The 19,754-nt window shown below is 32.0% G+C and overlaps 1 protein-coding gene and 1 non-coding gene across 2 annotated transcripts; one reads left to right on the forward strand and one right to left on the reverse strand.

The window, feature by feature from the left end:
* Positions 1-1,578: 1,578 nt before the first annotated feature.
* Positions 1,579-2,159, reverse strand: LOC127092432 (phytosulfokines 3). The gene is made up of 2 exons (XM_051031302.1): positions 1,910-2,159; positions 1,579-1,835 (listed from the first exon to the last, which is right to left on the reverse strand). The coding sequence occupies exons 1-2, from the start codon at positions 2,015-2,017 to the stop codon at positions 1,692-1,694; spliced, it is 252 nt and encodes an 83-aa protein (XP_050887259.1). The 5' UTR covers positions 2,018-2,159; the 3' UTR covers positions 1,579-1,691.
* Positions 2,160-16,686: 14,527 nt separating this feature from the next.
* On the forward strand, positions 16,687-16,758 carry TRNAD-GUC (transfer RNA aspartic acid (anticodon GUC)). Its single transcript has one exon. It is a non-coding gene; the product is annotated as a tRNA-Asp (tRNA).
* Positions 16,759-19,754: the final 2,996 nt, after the last annotated feature.

Below are 19,754 nucleotides of genomic sequence, written 5' to 3' on the forward strand. Positions count from 1 at the left end.
TAAATAGTTTTAAATAATAAATATTTTTGAAAACTATTTTTTTTCAAAAAAACCTTATTTTTTTAAAATAAAAAAAAATCAATTTTTTTAAAAAATAAACATAATCGATTTTTTTAAAGTATTAAAATTTTTAGTTTTTTTAAAAAAATTTGATATTTTTTAAGAAAAAAAATAAATAGATTTTTTTCGTAAAAAAAACTGATTAATTTTTTAAAATGAGAAAGATGGTTTTTCTTTAAAAATAAAAAATCAATTTTTTTCGAAAAAAAAGTCAATTCTTTTTTAAAAGAAAAAATTATTTTTTTCGAAAAAAAATATCAATTTTATTTTGAAAATAAACAATCGATTTTTTTCGAGAAAAAAGTCGATTTTTCTTGAAAGTAAAAAATTTGATTTTTTTTGAAAAAAAATTTCAATTTTTTTATATATAAAAAAAGTCGATTTTTTTGAAAAAAAAAGGTGATTTGTTTTTGAAAAAAAACCCGAATTTTTTCGAAAATAAAAAAAATTGACTTTTTTCGGAAATAGAAAAAAAAGTCAAAGTTTTTTCTAAAGTAAAAAAAAATCCATTTTTTCCAAAAAATTAAATCGATTTTTTTAAATAAAAAAGTTTAATTTTATTTGAAACGAAATCAAATTTTTCTTAAAATAAAAAAGTTGATATTTTTTGAAAAAAATAATTTTATGAAAATAAAATAATAAAATAATTTTTTCTTTAAAAAAAAAGTCAATTTTTTTCTTTAAAAAATCAACTTTAAAAAATGATGGGGCCTTAAGGCTTTACTTGAATTTTATGGGCCTTTAGTTTAGGGGGCCTATATATTTTGGGGCTCATTTACTTTTAGAATTTTGGGCCCCCTATATTTTGGGGGCCTTAAAAGTTAGGCCCCGACCCCTTAAATTGACGGCTCTACTCAATACCATAGGATACATCATTCTGCTAGCCCAATTAACTTCAATTTTAATGACTAGCAACCAAGTCAAAACAACATCTGTTACCCTCATCTAAATTTGATAGAAGAGATCAAGGCAGTAAGAAAACTTGTGACTCTACATTTTATCGCACTTGATGGACAAAATTATGGATGATGACAAATAAATATAGCCGTGTTTGACACTACTCTTCTATACTTCTTTATCTCACCAGGAACAACAGCAACAGGTTTTAGGTAGCAAATAGGAGATTGATGGTTACATAAAGGTTGGAATTTAATTGAAAACCGTGAATGATGTTACATGTTGGAAGTCTACCTCCTTATTATAGTAAACAAATTGCCATTATATTTTAATTATGAAAACCACTAGTTGCTGTTTTTGACTTTGTTTGACTCAAATATATTGTTTTAGTAGATTTTATAAAGGCAAAATATTTTTTCCTATAACCATGTAAATAACTTACTTAATTGTTAAAATAAATGAGTCACACGAATAACTTTGTTAATAGAGTAAAAATTAGTTTACAGATGTTATTTGTAAATTTATTCATGTAATTTATTTTTTTAGTTTTTAAACGAATAACCTAAAAGATTTCAAAGATAAGTATATACTCGTATACGTACGTACTAGTACATGTATATATTGAAATATAAATTAAGCATATTTTTATACATGAAACAAAATAGCTTACATCACATATATTGCTTTACTTGAACTATTATTTTGTTTCCAAAGGTAGGGTTGATTAAATTTTACTAATTTTTTGGTTTATGTTGAGTATAGATATAATCAAGATGTGCCATTAGTGTCCTTCTTGTCAAACATTCTTGTTCTTCTTCAATTCCTTCACAACTCTCATCATCCAATTCTGCACTTGATTCTTTGCTACCAACAATATCCTAATTCAATTCAAATAATAAACAACACAATAATATGATCAAATAAGATAAACTCAATTAAGAATAAAATATACCTCATGTAGAGAAGAGACATCTTTAAATCCAAGATTAAAACGAGAGGCATAAGTTAAACACAAGCTTAATAAAAGAGTTAAGGTGAAGAGGGTGCCTAATTTTTGCATAGTGATGAGTTCACTTAGTTTTATTCTTATCACTTAGATTTTTTGGGTTGAGTGGAAGACAAAGTGTGGACTCTTTTATATGCACAAAAATTGAGAGCTGTTTGAGATTCAATGAGTATGTTACAAGTGTGTAAATGTCACAAGCAATGTGTTCAAACTTCAAAGCTTAAATTCTCATCTTTCATATTTTGTTGACTTTTGTTGCCACGGTTTTTGTATATATCCAAGTGTAGAAAATTTGATGTCGATACCTATACTTTAGTGATGGGTGAATGTATGTCACATATTTATTTTATGGATCTTTTTAATTTAAAAATATTTCTATTAAACTGAGTATTGAAGGGGAAATCAGAAAGCAATAGTAGAATTGTGTATCAATCTGTAAAGCAGAGATGGGCATTGACAAAATAAGAGCAGTAAATAATATCCAAAATATAAGACAATGTGACTCATATATATAATTAACACTTGATTAGTGTCAAATAATTATAGGTATTTCATCATTTTATTATAATTTTTTTAATATTAAAATTTTAAAAAATTATTTAAATTTAAAAATAAAATAACTTTTTATAAAACTTATTCTCCATCCTCATTCCCAGAGATCCATACGAAGAATCTAGGATATATGAAGATTGAGTTTAATATATATATATATATATATATATATATATATATATATATATATATATATATATATATATATATATATATATATATATATATATATATATATATATATATTTGATCAAAACTATGATACTAGTATTTCATTATTTTTTTCTTTTTTTTAAAAAGATATATTTTGCATCTTTTTTTTAAAACATCTTGTATCAATAACAAGAAAAAAGAAAAAAAAAACACTTGCAACTACGAAAACATAACTACTAATTTACTAAGTGAATGAAAAATGGATTACTAATTGAAGTATAATGAAGTCGAAGAGTAATTACTATAAACACAATGAACAAATGAGAGTGATTGTTGTGATGATGATGAAAACAAAGAAGATGAGGAATGGAGGAGACAAAGAGAATTGAGAAAAGAAGAATAGAAGATAATATGCACAATATATCTAATGGATGCACTTTTATAGGGTTGGGTAGTGAAACAATGCATTATACAATAAAATAAAATAAAATAAATGATCTGTGGATAACTCTTTATTTTATAATATATTAATTATTATTTTAATTAAAAATATGAAAAATTATATAATTATATATTATATATAAAAGTTAAATAATATGGTCGGGGTCGGGGAATCCACGGAGCAGATGATACTTTCCCAATCCCCACCCTGAAGTGTCATCGGGAGAACTTTTTCCTCCATCCCCATCCCCACGAGAAAAAAAATCATCGACTTTAGAGCTCCATACAGATAATCGCCACAAGAATCCCCATTAATATATGCAAATTGACATCCCTAAATTTAGAGCATGAATATTGTCTGAAATTTAAACGTTTTTACACTGTTTTTAAAAGCTATTTGTCAGAAACTTTGCATATTTCATGAAAAATAGTGTTTCAATATACATATACATTCTCTCATTAAAGAACATTGCTACAAGTTCCAGCTGTGCATTAATGTAACTATTTAAGTGGCAACGAATGTAAAGAAATTTGATGTCAGGTATATTGTGAGATTTAGTGAGATCCATTTTAAAACGAATCTCTACTCCAACACTTACAATCTGAGGTAGAAGATTAATCTTACACTACTACAAAAACACATCTAACATCGGACGCGAAATACATTTAACCTCGATTACTTAGGCGAGGTAACAAAGAACGTCATGAAAAGCTACCACTTTACCCCATCAATTATTAAAAAACCGAGGGATAAAGTTATCTACACATGAGTTCGATCCTAAATATCTGCATTTTTATTATTTTTGGAATTGGAAGGCGCGCTCAATATTAACTTTCGGTGTTGCGTAGAACCGATGTAATATCTCTATGTTATTACCTCCGTTTTATGTAAAAATCGATGGGATAAGTTTTTTTAGTACTATTGTAGGCACCTGTATTACATAACCATATATATTACAGAATATAGAACCATATTTTGTAGATTCCTGAAACAGAAACATTGTACATTTTGCCAAATTCTCAATCTGAAATATTATACCACAAATATTCATTGTTAACACCAAATGAAAACCAAAAATAGAACACACTTTATAATTTTACAACAAAACAGAAACAAATTATTAACCAACAAAAACAATAACCAAAATGGATAATTTTGTAGGTTGTCCAATAGGATTTGTCATTGGTCGTTAAACATCTATAATTTGAACAACATTTGAAACTAATTAGGATAACCAACAACAATTTTAAATCTATAGTTCAAGGATTAACAACAAGTAAAATGAATAATTATAAATTACTAAGTGATACAAAACATTTACTTACTAGTTCTCCCATATCCCCTCTTCATGATCACGACGAATAGCATGCACATCATCTGAATCATTTTTTTCCAGATGATTGACGTGCATGTGTTTCTAAATAAGGGGTCTCATAGTTAAAATCTTGATTTTCATCAGTACTATCAGGAATATGTTTTCCTTGAAAAACAAATAACCATCTAGTGTTAGCAGAATCAGTGACATAAAAAACTTGTTTTGCTTGGATTGCCATGATGAATGGTTTATTCATATAAGTTGCCTTTTGAAGATCAACCCGTGTGAATCCTAATTCATTGATTTCTACACAAGTGTTACTATCAATCCATTTGGACTTAAATAAAGACACTTTAAAAGCAACATAGTCAATCTCAAAAATCTCCTAAATGACCCCAAAGTACGTTCTAGATATTAGTACAAGATTGTTATCTTTGGAACTAGAAAAGTACATGGATTCAGCCTCAACCATAACCACACTATTTTTCACGGTGCTACGATCATCCTTTAAGTTTGTACATAATGAATATTTAGTAATTCCGTATGCACTTCAAGTAATTACATTAAACTTAAGCATACATGATAACCATTTAATTGTATCTGATGGGCTACTCTATTTAGAAACACTTTTATTTAACCAATTTATGAAAGTTTTGTTATGCTTTGTTAACATCTTTCATTCCTCCAGGGGAATTTTTCCTTTACAAGACTTTTGTGAGCGGTCAGGTAAGGTTAAACTTCACTAAGGTTATTCAATATATACAAATGTGCTTGAAGAAATACTTCTCGGTCAAATGTCAACATTTAAACCTTGAATACCTCTACCATGATAACATCTATCATGACGAGACTCAAGAGTTCCTATAGAGTTCTCTTTTGACAAATAGTTTGTACAAAACTCAACAACTTCTTATGTGATGTACCTTTCTACGATTGAAACTTCCGAACAGTGATGATTCTTTGTATACCCTTTAAAAATCTTCATGTAACACTCTATCGGATACATCCACCTAAATAAACCAGACTACAAATTCTAATCTCCCTTACTAGATGAACAACTAAGTAAACCATAATGTCAAAGAATGATGTAGGGAAAAACATCTCTAATTGGCATAAGATAATTGCAACTTCATGTTCCAAGTCGTCTAAATTTCCAGGATCAATAACTTTATTACATATAGCATTGAAGAATAAACACAACCTGATTATAGTTACCTTTACATTTCTTGGTAAAATTTTATGAATAGCCACTGGTAGAAGTTGTTGCATCAAGACATGACAATCATGAGATTTTAAGCTAACTAACTTGAGATTATTCATTGACAAAAGTTTCTTCACATTTAATGAGTACCATTGGGGAAATTTTGATACCCTGCAAACATTCGATAAAACTTTTTTGTCTTTTATAGACAGAGTGTGACATGCTAGGGGCAAATAGGTTCTATTTCCTATTGGGGATAACTCTTTCCGTATACCCATCACAACTATATCTTCGCGGTATTTCTTAGTATCTTTTGTCTTATCTTTAATGTTAAGAAGTGTTCCAATCAAACTATCACATACATTTTTATCCACATGCATCACATCAAGACAATATCTTACATCAAGACTAGACCAGTATGGAAGATCAAAGAACACCAACCTCTTTATCCAAATATTTTTCTCCACAGGATTTTTTTATTTCTTTCCAAAGACAACATTAATGTGTTGTTGTCTTTTATGAACATTCCTCTCGGTTAAGGGCTTTAGAGAGATATCAAACTCTTGCTCTCCATTAAAAGCCTTCCACAATCTACGATATAGTGATTAGATCTTAGAATTTTTTTATGCCCAAGATAAGTTGTCTTTTTTCCTTTTTGCAATTGATGGTGACATGTATCAACTTCACATATAGGACACACTTTATATCCCTTAACGTTGTACCCAGACAAATTAGTATATGCAGGAAAGTAATTGATTATGCAAAATAGAATGGCATGTGAAATTCTGGCGTAGTCAGAATTCAGATGTTCTACTCCAAGTCATGACATCTGATCCAACATTGTAACTAATACAACAAGACAGTTATACAAATTCAACCCTGTACTAATATACACATGTTCACAGATGTCACGACATCTGCTTCTATATCACCCTAGAATGGAGGAACACCTAATTCTGTGCATCTGGTAGAAAGACTCAGCAGAGATCAACCATAGCTCTAACTTCTGTTACTTTCCCACACAATTATCAGCAAGATGTCTCAATAGTGATTTGGACATCATTTGTTACATTAATCCAGTTTGCTGGCCTTGTACTTGTATTTCCTAAAATAAAGGTTGAACAAGTTAATCTAATTTCCACTTATTAGGGTGCTAACAAATAGGCTATTTGTTAGGTTCATTACATGTAATTCAGTTGTTAGTTTCCTGGATTTTAGCCTGAGAGAATTACTGAAACAGAAAAACTAATCATCCTACAATTCAGCACATGCTGTCAGGAATGAATGTTACAACATTCAGTTTGACAACCAGAACATAAACCTCATGCTGATTCAGTTATGTCCCTGAAAACCGTCTGTGCTAAATTTGTTGTACTGCAAAAGACTAACCAGTCTCTACTTTAGTATCAGCATACATGACTAACTGTCAAGACATCCAGTTTGACAGTTTCACAATGATCCTTTGCCCAGGTCTGTTATCCTCTTGATAACCAGACTGAAATAAATACTGAACTGAAGCAGAAAAACCAACCTGCCTATTATTCAGTATATGTTGTTAATGATGAATGTCAAAACATTCTGATTGACATTCAAACAGAAGGCTATGTATCAGGTCTGTTATTAACTTGATAAGCAGACTGAAATACAAGCTGAGTTATGGCAGACAGGATTATAACATGCAAAAGGTAAACAAACACAGGAAATTGTTAACCCAGTTCGGTGCAACATCACCTACTCTGGGGGCATACCAAGCCAGGAAGAAGATCCACTATCAGCAGTATTAATTCAGAGTTAAACTCCCCCGTTTATAACTCTTCACTTAATCCCTACCCAATGCAATCTATACCTAGGAACTCCTAGATAGAAACCTCCAGTTTCCATTCCTATCACTACAAATACAATGTAATGTTAAACAACTTGAACTTGCTTCACAGCTTCATTCAAGAACAAACAACTCTTACCTACAGGCTTTGAGTTACAAATACTCTCAGCTTTGAACACTGAGAAACACATGGTAACCTTCCCACAGGTTGGGAGTTTTACCTCACACACACCCCTAATTTTTCATTCTAAGAGGCTTACAAAAACTAGGTTACAATATGCTATTTATAACCTAATCACCCAACTGGATTTGGGCCTTCAGAAATCGCAGCAAACTTCTTCTTTGCTGTTACAAAGCCAGCAGAAAATTTCTGCTACAAATAAGGTCTTCAATCTTTTAGTTCCTAAAATCTCTCCATATATATCTCCATATTTGGAGCCTATATATATTCTGATTGAGTCTTTAAGACCTCCACATGGGAGTTAGGATATTCACCAAATATCCTCACTAATCCCAGAATATATACTGAATTAATTAATTCAGTTTTCTAAACATGTACGATTCACAGACATGATGTCGTGACATCGTACATGACATGTTGGTCCAGATGTTGAACTTCTTCAACCCAACATATTAAAACAACAGAGATGATTACATTATTTGTTTTACAAAATTAATGCCAATCCTAAGGTATTAACAGCATGTAACTTAAAGTTATCACCTGTATACAAATCATCAACACCTTTCTCCCACAAAATTCTTAAATTTTCGATTAATGGCGTTAAACAAACATCTATGTCGTGCCCTGGTTGTCGTGGACCTGAAATCATCATTGATATCATCATATACTTGCGCTTCATGCACAACCATATATATAAGTTGTAAATTATGAGAAGAACATGCCATGATGTGTAGTTAGTACTCAAATGACCAAAAGGGTTCATCCCGTCGGTAGCATGTTCAAGCCTAAGGTTCCTCGGTTCAAGGGCAAAATCTAGAAACAAGGAATCAATTTTCTTCCATTACAATGAATCAGCTACATTGCGAATTTTTCCATCACACACTTTTTCATTTGCATGTCATCTAGTATTCTTGGTGTCATTAATATTATCAGACAATATCTTGAACCTTGGAATTATCGGTAACTACCACATCACCTTGGAAGGAATACTCTTGCTAGTTACACTATCATCATCATCATCAACACCACTGTCCTTCTGCTTGAAACATGACTCCTCACAGTTCAGGAACCCCTTCAAGTTTTCAAACTATTTCCTATATAATATGCAATCATTATGACATGCATGTATTTTGACATAGTATCCATTGGACACAATAACTTATTAGCCTCATAACTACGGTTCAACAACGTGTTATCTTCGTGAAGCATTTCTTTCAACAATTCAAGCAATTCAATGAAACTTTTATTCGTCCATCCACCTCTTACCTTAAGATTAAATAGTATTAACACAACTGGTATTCTTGTAAAACTTTTACATCCCGGATACAACGAATCTTCCATGTCTTTTTGCAAAGTATCTACCACATTAGCTTTTTTGAAAGAATTTACTCCAATATCACAAATCATGTCTTCTAGAGTATCATTCATAAACTCATCATCTTCAACTGTATATGACACATGTCTCTTTTTTGTCACTTCACAATGCCATACCCATTTAGTGTAATTTTGAATAATTCCATCACATTCACAATGATTGAATATAACACCCGTTGGGTTTTTTTCGTATTAAAATACTTTTTACAAGGACACCAAAAAATCTCTTTATTGTTAGGAAGGTTTTTTTTCCAGCGAAGTCAAGAAATTATATCAATCTATTCTCATAATCTTTCCTTAATCTATTGGCTTTCATCCAATTATGATCCATAATCACATAAATCTTCTGAAAATAAAATAAAAATAGTACACAACGAACAAAATAGTAAACAACAAGACAATCTCAAAATAATAAAAACAATGACGACAACAACAACAACCAACAACAACACCAGTCATGGATAACGTGTACATATCAGAAATATGATGAGAAACTTGTAAAGAAAAGTGTTGGTTCGAGCTTCCTTCCTCCTTGGAGAAGAATGATGTTCTTTCGTTCGCTAGGGCTCAAAAAGTGAATGAGCTAGACTTAAGATTAACTCAGAGGGAATAAAAAATTTAGAGAGTATTTATCTCGATTTTACTAAAATCGAGGTAACATATCCGTCATAAAATCTATAAAAAATAAAGGCATATTTTTTTGTTCCAAAAGAAATAAAAAATTAGAGAACTTTTATCTCGGTTTATTTAAAAGTCGTAGTATAATATTCGACGTAAAATCTATAAAAAAAATAAAAACGCCTTTTTGGTTCTAAATAAAACATAAAGTTGCAGGAGCTGAGAATTGAATATCAAACCCTAAGCAACTATTTATGTCGAATTTTATAAAAACTAATGGAAAAGATTGATTTTTTTATAAAAATAAAACAAGGCGCTCTCAGGACCTACACCTTCGGTTTTTTATTGTTCAAGGTGTAAGCTTCGTCATAAAAAACGTTATTTGTAGTAGTGTTATTTTCAAATGGAGTAATAATTAGAGTCAAGATACCAATCAAGGAGTTCCTCAGAATCCACAACCACTAAAGCCTTGTTAGTTAGAAGAAACTATGACTCAATTCACGAAGATGACTCAAGGTAACTTTGAAATAATGAGCAAGAATCAAGAAGCTGTGAGTAAGATCAAGAAGTCACGAGTAAGAACCATGAGGCATCTATCAAGAATCTGAAGACACAAACTGGACAACTTTTTAAACAACTAGAAGCACAATCAAGTGGAGGTTTAAATAGAAATACAATGGATAATCCCATGAATGAGAGTTGTAAGGTCAATGAATCAAGAAATAAAATTTTTCCTACATTACCAAGCTCTAGGGGTGGGAAGAAAATACAAGTAGAGGAAGAAGAGGGAAACAAATAGGATTTGTTAATGAGGAAGAACTAGAAAAAGAAAAAAAATAGAGGGAGAAAAGTGTGAAATTAGAGGAACACATTGTGAAAGGATACATATTTGGAAAGTTAATTGATAGAAATTACTCACCTTTGAGGAGAACTAAGAAGAAAATTCTCGCTGAGCCAAACCTAGAACTCTCTTATCATGTCATGCTACCTTATCATATAGTAAAGAAAAAACCAAAGAAGAAAAAGGAATATGGACAATTCAAGAAATTCATGGAGATGTTCAACTGACCTCAAGTCAAAGTTCATTTTCTTATGTCTTACAACAAATGCTGGCTTTAGGAAAATTTATAAATGAGTTACAAACAATGAAAATTTAGTCAAATTATGATGAGAATATAGTTTTGACAAAAGAATACAGTGCAATCATCCAAATGAAGCTTCCATCAAAGCTCAAAGATCCAGGTCATTTTATTATTCATTGCTCAATTGGTAAGCTAAACGTTGGGCAACACTTTGCAACTTAAGCCTACAAATATGACTTTGATGATATCATATCATTCAATTACTTATCCTTATGGTGTGCTTGTAGACGTGTTGGTTAAAGTGGATGATTTATTATTTCCAGTTGATTTTGTTATTTTAGACATGGATGAATATGTTGAAATACCGTTGTTGATGTAATTGAAGATGTAGTTGAGGAAGTTCTTAAAAGTAAGTCTTAAGTCTCCCTTGTTACCTATTGAGTATGTTATAATGAATTTATTGACACAATTCATTTTATCGAGAAGGTATAAACCAAAAAGTGAGGCTTTGAGTAATCCTGAATCAAGTGTCTTAGTCTCAACAGAAGCTCAAAAATCAATATCCTTTAAGTGAAAGAGCTTGTTCCACATCTAAAACATGTTTTCTTAAGAGAACAACTGATACCACCTGATCTCATTAGTAGTTCTTTTTCTAGTTTAAAGAAAGAGAAGTTTAGAAGAATGTTGAAAAAGAATAAGGGAGCACGTGGACGAAACATATTCGATTTGAAGAGGGGAAATCCAACCAATTGCATGCATAAGATCAAACCTGATGAATAATTCAAACCAATTAGATACACTGATATAAGTTTGAAGGAAGCACCTAATTATAGAATTAAACGGTCAAACTAAGGACCTTAAAGAAGCGTTACATGGGAGACAACTCATATATTTGTGTGACTTAATTTTTTGTCTTGTTTTGTTTTCCCTTTTTGTCAACTTTTTTTAATTTATAAATCAGCAAAATAGCCTTATAAGGCCCGATAAACAATTACAGCAACCCAAACTCGCAAATTTTTATACCAATTTCTATCTATTTGACTATCTTTTACACGTAGTTCTAATTTTTACACTATCTTTTATCACATGGAGACTTTTTTCTGGCCCCTCTAGCTTGTGATTCCACAAAGCATCATTGTGAATGCGCCAAATTTGATACACAGTTGCAACTAGCACTGCTGAATAGACTTGCTTCTTGAATTTACTCATCTTGCCCTTATTGATCCAACGAGTCATCTCATGAAGTTTGTTAGTTTCCGCATGCTAGTTTAACCAAGTTTTAACTTGCTTCAAGCATCTCATACTATAATCACAATCACAATCAAAATATAATTGGTAAGTTGATTCCTCATGTAAACCACACAACAGACAATCAATATTATCAGTGATTCCCATTTTCTTTAGCCTATCTTTGGTCTTCATTCTATCTTGAATTGCCGTCCACATCATGAAGCTATGCTTGGGGATATTTAATTGCGCCCAAATAGTTTTCTACCAATGATTCCTCTCATTCTCTCCACAAAAGAGTTTACAACCTTTCTTGATATCCTTTATAATTCTCTTTGGAACAATGAAGATTTGACTACAGTAATTGTGAACTGATAACAACACAATATTAATTAAGGTAAATCTACATGCGAATGATATTTAACGTGAGCTCCAAGACTCTATCTATTTTGGAATAGATCCTATCATCCCCATGTTACTTATTTCTCCACGTGAAATAATTCCCATTGAACTTAATATCTTCCAGATGAGAGTCATTAATGCACTTTAGAAAAGAGTTGGAATGAGTATATTTTACACTTTTACCTATTTTTTCCTCTTTGGCCAAAATGTCATTAAAGTCTCCTAGCACTATCCAAGGGTATTTCTTGGTCACATCCAACAGGTCTTTCTACAACTCGCTTCTCCCAGCGTCATCATTATAACCATATACAAAGGTTACAAGGAATTGATCATTCTTATTGTTGGACTTAACCATCAAGTGAAAATTAACTGACTTGTGCATTTGAGAATGTTGACAGAAAATATTAGGTGTCAACCTGTAACAAGTCTACCATCATGCTTATTTGAGGTAAAACACTATCCTAAAAAAATTGACATATAAAGGAGACCAACCATTTTCGAGCTTTCACTCTTGTCTCAAGGAGACCAACCATTTTATTGTTATCAACTTTTTAACTTCTGCTTGTTTATTATTGTTGTTGATTCTCATGACAATCAAAGCTACAATTCTATCCATTAGGTTGAGGAGTCTCTCCCATTTCTAATGTGTTCTATGTCATACGAGAACAACGAACCAGAGAGGGGTGAATAGATCGTAAATATTTTTTTTTGATTAAAAAATTATTTTAAAAAATATTTTCTATGGCAAGCGATAGCGATTCTGGATCGACACTCGTCTATCTCAAACCGCTATAGAAAGAATCAAATATGCGTATTAAACCGTAACAAAATGAAATTATCGTATCACAAAGATGAGAAAACAAATCAATAAGTTTTTCAAAATAACGTTTGAACAATTTTACACTTTGATAATCACATTCCAATGAAATTAAGAAACAAAAATTGACTATGACAATTTGTCAAATACTTAGTATCCAATAAACATGCAAACTAGTCTGAAGTGTGTGTCCAGCACGCAAGAGAGAGGAAAGCCACGTGTCACACATGCAAGCACTAGCTCCAAATGAATTGACGCCTCCTTACAATCCTTACACATGGGCGCCAATTCATTTGGCTACACCATGTCTTGCATGCATGCAGACCTCGTAACCAAGCATTCAGACCTAAGTGTGTCATGCATGAGCCTATGGAGACGCCAATTTGAATGGCGAACCATGTAAAAAATGCACATGGGCGTCAATTCATTTGGCTACCACATGCAAACACATTTTTCTATGCTCCACACTTTTGCCTATAAATAGGAAGGTAACTCTAACATTTCTTCCACACCATAACTCACTACTTCCTCTACAACATCAAATTTTTCATCTGCAACAACCTCTTTCATCTCCGACAAGATGTCTATCCTCACAATGGGCGAATCACACAGAGGAACAGTTGCAAACATATCAACTTATGTAAGCGTTTTATTCTTTTGTTATTTGTCTATAGTACCTTTTAATAACATATTAACTTAGTAAAGTATTTTCTTGTTTCTTTTATAGGATGTTTCAAGGTTCCGTACTCGGGTCTACGAATATGTCCACATGGACCCGATGATTCAACCGTATGTCGAACTCGTCGATTTTGGACATATAAGAAAAATTATGTCTTGGTCGGTGGATAATAAATTCATTCTTGTGTTATACGAAAGATGGCGTCCCGAGACACACACATTCTGATTTCCAACCGGCGAGTGTACCGTGACTTTAGAAGATGTCTACATGCTATTGGGACTGCCTATTGATGGTAAAGTTGTAAATGGTAAAACCAACTATGCGAATTCAATTTGCATGGATCTCTCGGATACTGATTTGTTAGATGATAACTCAAGAGGTCAAGGTATACTCCTTTCACGCCTTAAGTCATATTATAATAGTTTACATTTAGATCAGCATTCTACCGAAGAGGCTCGAATAATAAAAACTAGGTGTTACATTATGATTTTAATTGGTTCTTTTTTATTTCCCAAAGGTAGTGGTTCTAGTATGCATGTTATGTATTTACCTTTACTAAACCATGTAGATAGAATAGGAAGTTATAGTTGGGGATCCGCTTGTCTGACCTATCTTTATAGCTCTTTGTGTAAAAATTCACACAAAGACACATCTATCTTTTCTGGATGCGTTGTTTTGCTTCAAGCATGGGGTTGGTCAAGACTACCGTCCCTAGCGCACGTCAACAACAACCCTTTCACATTCCCGTATGCACAAAAGTAAGTTGTTTAAAATGCTACATATTTACTTACTTTAACGATCTCTAACTAATATTTTTACCTTTATGGTGCAGATGGTCGGCACGTGGTATGGGTTATAACAGATGTCCTAGACACTGTATTACCCAGTATCGCAATCTCTTGGATCACCTTCGATTGACATACGTATAGATAATAACCTCATTATTTCGTTATAATTTTTTAACTTCTTCTACCATGTTTATAATCCAAGTTACTTTTACATTTCAGTTCATTTGACGTCCATACCTAAATTTGGATCATGACCATGAATTCAACGAAGAAGACGCAGCCGTATGGCCTGCATGCACACCGATTATAAGATTCACAATTATGGATATGCACAACAGTGATCGTGTGAAGTTGTAGTTCGGTATGCTTCAACACATCCCAGAGTCCTCAGCAAGCCTAAGAGAACGACATCTGCGCAAAGTTAACGACCAATGGAACTTCAATCAATGGCAAAGCTTCGCAAGATCCGAGTGTCGCAAATGGAAGCACCGCCATGACCATGTCTTAACTGACACAGTGATGCCAAAAACTAAGTCGTACTTATATGATTTGGTACAGATCAGTTGCTTTTGAGTTCATCGCCGAGAATATGTACCTATACGACCCACGCCAACAAATTTACACACCAGACGCCTCAACATATAACCCCCAACAACATTGTCATATCGGATACACACAACCCCATGTTTGTCAAACTTTCCATTCCACAAACACACAAACATACAATCCAAACATGTCATACATCCAACCACAATACCAAGAGCATACCGCATACCACCATCAACAAATATATCATCAACCAGAGACACAACATCGCTTCACACCCAACACATCACCCTACGAAAGCCACCTTAGCAAGAACACTCAATGATCATTCAACACCAACCGTCCCTCCTCCTACCATAACCAAGAAGCCCAAACCTCACAAAACTGAAACCTCCAACAACCTTATCTCTACCAAACACCCCAAAATCTTTCCAACCTTTCATCGACGCATGATTCACACCCATGTCTCCCTTCAACTGTCCTGATCGTCCACCAATAAGTCAAACACAACTCAATTACTCAAGCATGGGTCATGAACTCAGCTATGGAGGTACACTTTCGATGCATACTCAAGACTATGCTGGTTTGTCTGACTATCTCAACATGTCATCTCTTGTAGTTGGTAGTGATGTTCCTGGCCCCTCAGATGCTCAAACACCAGTGGTGAATCATCAACGTGGGTTAGGGCCACGATTTCGGGTAGCTAGGGGATGTGGGACCGGAGGTCGGTTAGGTGATCTCGGTCATCAACATTAGGCTTTTTTGTGTAAACGGGAATTTATATTAATATGAATTGGTCCTATTTCGAAATTACGTAGTACATAGACTGTTTAACAAAAAAATATGCAAAATACACTGAGGTTTCAATCCAATTGGCACCTCCTTTAAGGAATTACACATTGGCGTAAATTGAATTGGCTACACCATGTGCCATAGCTAATCCAATTGACGCTTGCACTCTATTTTTAAGAGGAGGCGCCAATTGGATTGACGCCTCCTCCTAAAAGTGGAGTAATTTGAGATTTTTTTAAAAAACATGATTATTTTAGAATTTTTTTGAAAAACTGGATTATTTTTGTAAAAAATTCCTTTATCTACTTGCAATTCTTTGAAATGATTTTTCTCAAAAATTAATAAAAGAATAGTTGTATAATAATGTAATTCATAATATTTTTTTCATACAAAAGTTTTAAAAAATTTGTGTGAAATTGATAAAATAATACAAATATTTTGAATGAGAAGAAATAAATAATTTAATTAAGTGCAATAGTAACTGAAAGGAAGGCATAATATATAAGAAAAAGAACATGAGTATTAATGAATTAGGAATTTGAAGGTGAAAAAAAATAGTAATCCAACTAATAAATTGGTGTAGTTAGAATTATGAATATATAAAGTATGAAACCATAAAATGGAATGAGAAAACGAAGCACAAACAATGTGTAGTCATCAATTAATAATGCAGCATAAAATAAACGTATCTTAATTAGTGGTGTATTCGGAAAACATAATTTTAACAAATGAGTCGTTGTAGTATAGTGGTAAGTATTCCCGCCTGTCACGCGGGTGACCCGGGTTCGATCCCCGGCAACGGCGCACTTACTTTTTATTCTTCGTTTCGTTTCACCAATTGAGATATTCATATTTTTATTGGGCTTTCTGTTTTATGTTTGGGCGGGCCCTTGTCAAGTATTCACAACCCTTTCCTCTTGTACCCCTCTAATTCTAAGCATGGATGGATTAATGAGACTTATTGAGATTTTTCTTATTATATCAATTTCTTTTTCAATTTACAAAATACAATCAATATACCACTCATTTTCGTTCCAAACAACTCAATGCTTTTAATTAACTTATTTTTTATCCCTACAAAAATATCCAAACACCTTCAAAATTTGTTCTTAGTGTCAATAAATTTTTGCATACATATTGAAGTAATAATAATAATAATAGTAATTCTAGCCATGAACAATATGATTATTAAAATTGATAAATACAAATATATTTAAAATAAAATTGAACATATATCTAGCCATGAATATATATATATATATATATATATATATATATATATATATATATATATATATATATATATATATATATATATATATATATATTGATTAAAAAAAGTTATTGATTAATTATGATAAGGTGTGAATTTTGTTATGTAAAGATACAATGAAGTCCCGAAAGCTTACACATCATTTTGTTGGTCCATACCAGATTTTGCAGAGGACAGATGAAGTGACCTATCGGATTGTCTTGTCACCGCCGCTTGCTAATCTTCGGGATACATTTTAGGTTAAATAGTACAAGAAAATCAGAACCTAAAAGCAACCGAGCAAACAAACATACATCTGACCCAAAAAAAAGCTAATTATTTATTAAGTTTGGCACAAAAATAGTAATTCGACTCGTCTACACTCTGAATTGGCTTTTGACTTCAACATGAAACTTGTAGCTTATCCTCATAGATTTACAATACATATTAGAGTGCATTAAATGACATTTCGTAGCTTAAGTTATGATTTGCAAAGTGAGACAATGTCAAATTACTGCTTATTCAGAAAATAAATGACGAAAATAAATTATTGAGAAAAATTAAATTAAAATTGGAAATCAAATTACTGCTTATTCATCAATAACATAGCCATTTGAGTAGCTTTCTTCATACTTTACATTTGATCATGTCTTCATAATCTTGGTTGTCTTCATCAAAACATCTTTTTTGAAGGCTTGAATTTATAGATGCATGAAATGCAACAAACAATACGAATGCGAAAATCATCAATGGTTCATCTCTGAACCCACAACATTGTCAATATAAGACCACCAAAGTAGCTCCTCTCTGAACTATACACCTCAACATAAATATCGTCAATATAAGGTCGCAATAATAGCTCATCTCTGAACTATGTATCTCAACATTATTCATCATGAATTTATAATTACAACTCAACAATACTCACCAACATGGTAAAAATACCACTACATAACCCTAAGCATTCAACGGGGTCAAATCATAACTCAAGATAACTCACAAGAACTCTTTCACTTTTTATTCAAAATTTAAAGAGTCACAAGGCATACTCTAACCTTAAATCATCTACTCATCAACTCGACTTTGAACAAGTTAGATATCTCAAAAACTCAATCCTCTTGACACACACACAACACTCCAACACAATAGCGCAACTCAATAACTTACTCATAACTCTAAACATATCAAGTGACTCAGAACTCAACCCCCTTTATTCAAATCAACTCTTCAAATATTAAATACCTCAAATTCAACTCTAAGAATGTTAAATACTCCAAACTCAACTCTAAATATTTCATGTTCACCTCTAAAAGTATCAAATACCTCAAACTCGGCTCTAAGAATATCAAATACTCTAAGTTCAACTCTAAACTATCAAATAACTCAAATCCAAGTTATTTATAAATATACTCAAGTTCTTTAAGTCACTCCAAGGGTTTTCCAAAAATCCTTGTCTTAACTCTAAAATCGTCTCAATGTAATAGGGTTTCCCTAAATCCTTGACTTAATTCTAAAACATAATGTCTAACATCACAATAGCACCACAAATTATAGACTTATGATAAAATCATGAAATACTCCAATTTAAAATTTCGTTAAACCCTATTTCAAACATAGCTGACTGTGCCTCAAAAGGACTTACGAAACTCAATTTACGCGTGAAACAAGATGACCAACACATGACTGAAATTTAACTACGTCTCTGGTATAAAAACCAGATAACTGCTACTATTATATCTCTTCTAGACCCAAATTCCTCACGTCAATAGAAATATTATCACAATAACTTTCTAACGCAATTGACGACACATCAAACGGACTTACGAAACTCAAGTTACGCATGAAACAAGTCACTCAATCCTCTTCTATCCCTATTTGAAATTTTTCTGATTTTTCTCCCTTGTGAACAGATCCATAGCTCGCCTATTTGATTCTCGACCACCCCAATACATACAGATAAACATAAACAAGAACAATATGAACCAAACATCACAGATTCAACATTTTACCACATCAAACATCACAAATTCAACACTTGATCACATCAGTATCATAGATTCCTTCATTTTCATATTAAACATTTCTAACTCTCGTCTTATCATAAGGCATCCAGATATATATATATATATATATATATATATATATATATATATATATATATATATATATATATATATATATATATATATATATATATATATATATATATATATATATATATCAATTCAACCTTCGCCTTATCACAAGACGCCAACACAATATATCAATAGTTCAAAAGCTACAATCAACAAGAATATAAAATAAAATCAAATTATATTAATCACCTTAGAAAGGTTTTGCTCAAACCTTCACCGACCTCAATCATCATCAAAGAGGAAAAAGAAAGGGGAGGATGAAGGAGGGTAAACAACCCTCGTTATCTATCTACTTAAACACACATACATGAATAATTCCCTATTCCTTGAATTCAAAGAAATTTGAAGTTTATGATATGGAACTCCCTTCTCCTAGTCTTGCTCTCCTAGGGTTCGCTCTTCTCTCCCTTACC

The sequence above is a fragment of the Lathyrus oleraceus genome, chromosome 6 (assembly GCF_024323335.1).
Source record: "Lathyrus oleraceus cultivar Zhongwan6 chromosome 6, CAAS_Psat_ZW6_1.0, whole genome shotgun sequence".
Classification (NCBI taxonomy): Eukaryota; Viridiplantae; Streptophyta; class Magnoliopsida; order Fabales; family Fabaceae; genus Lathyrus; species Lathyrus oleraceus.

Bases quoted from the DNA above. Each gene is read 5' to 3' on its own strand.
- LOC127092432 (XM_051031302.1), bottom strand. From the start codon at position 2,017: ATGCAAAAATTAGGCACCCTCTTCACCTTAACTCTTTTATTAAGCTTG. The intron at 1,836-1,909 runs GTATATTTTATT...GAATTGAATTAG, and splicing joins ATGTCTCTTCTCTACATGAG to GATATTGTTGGTAGCAAAGA.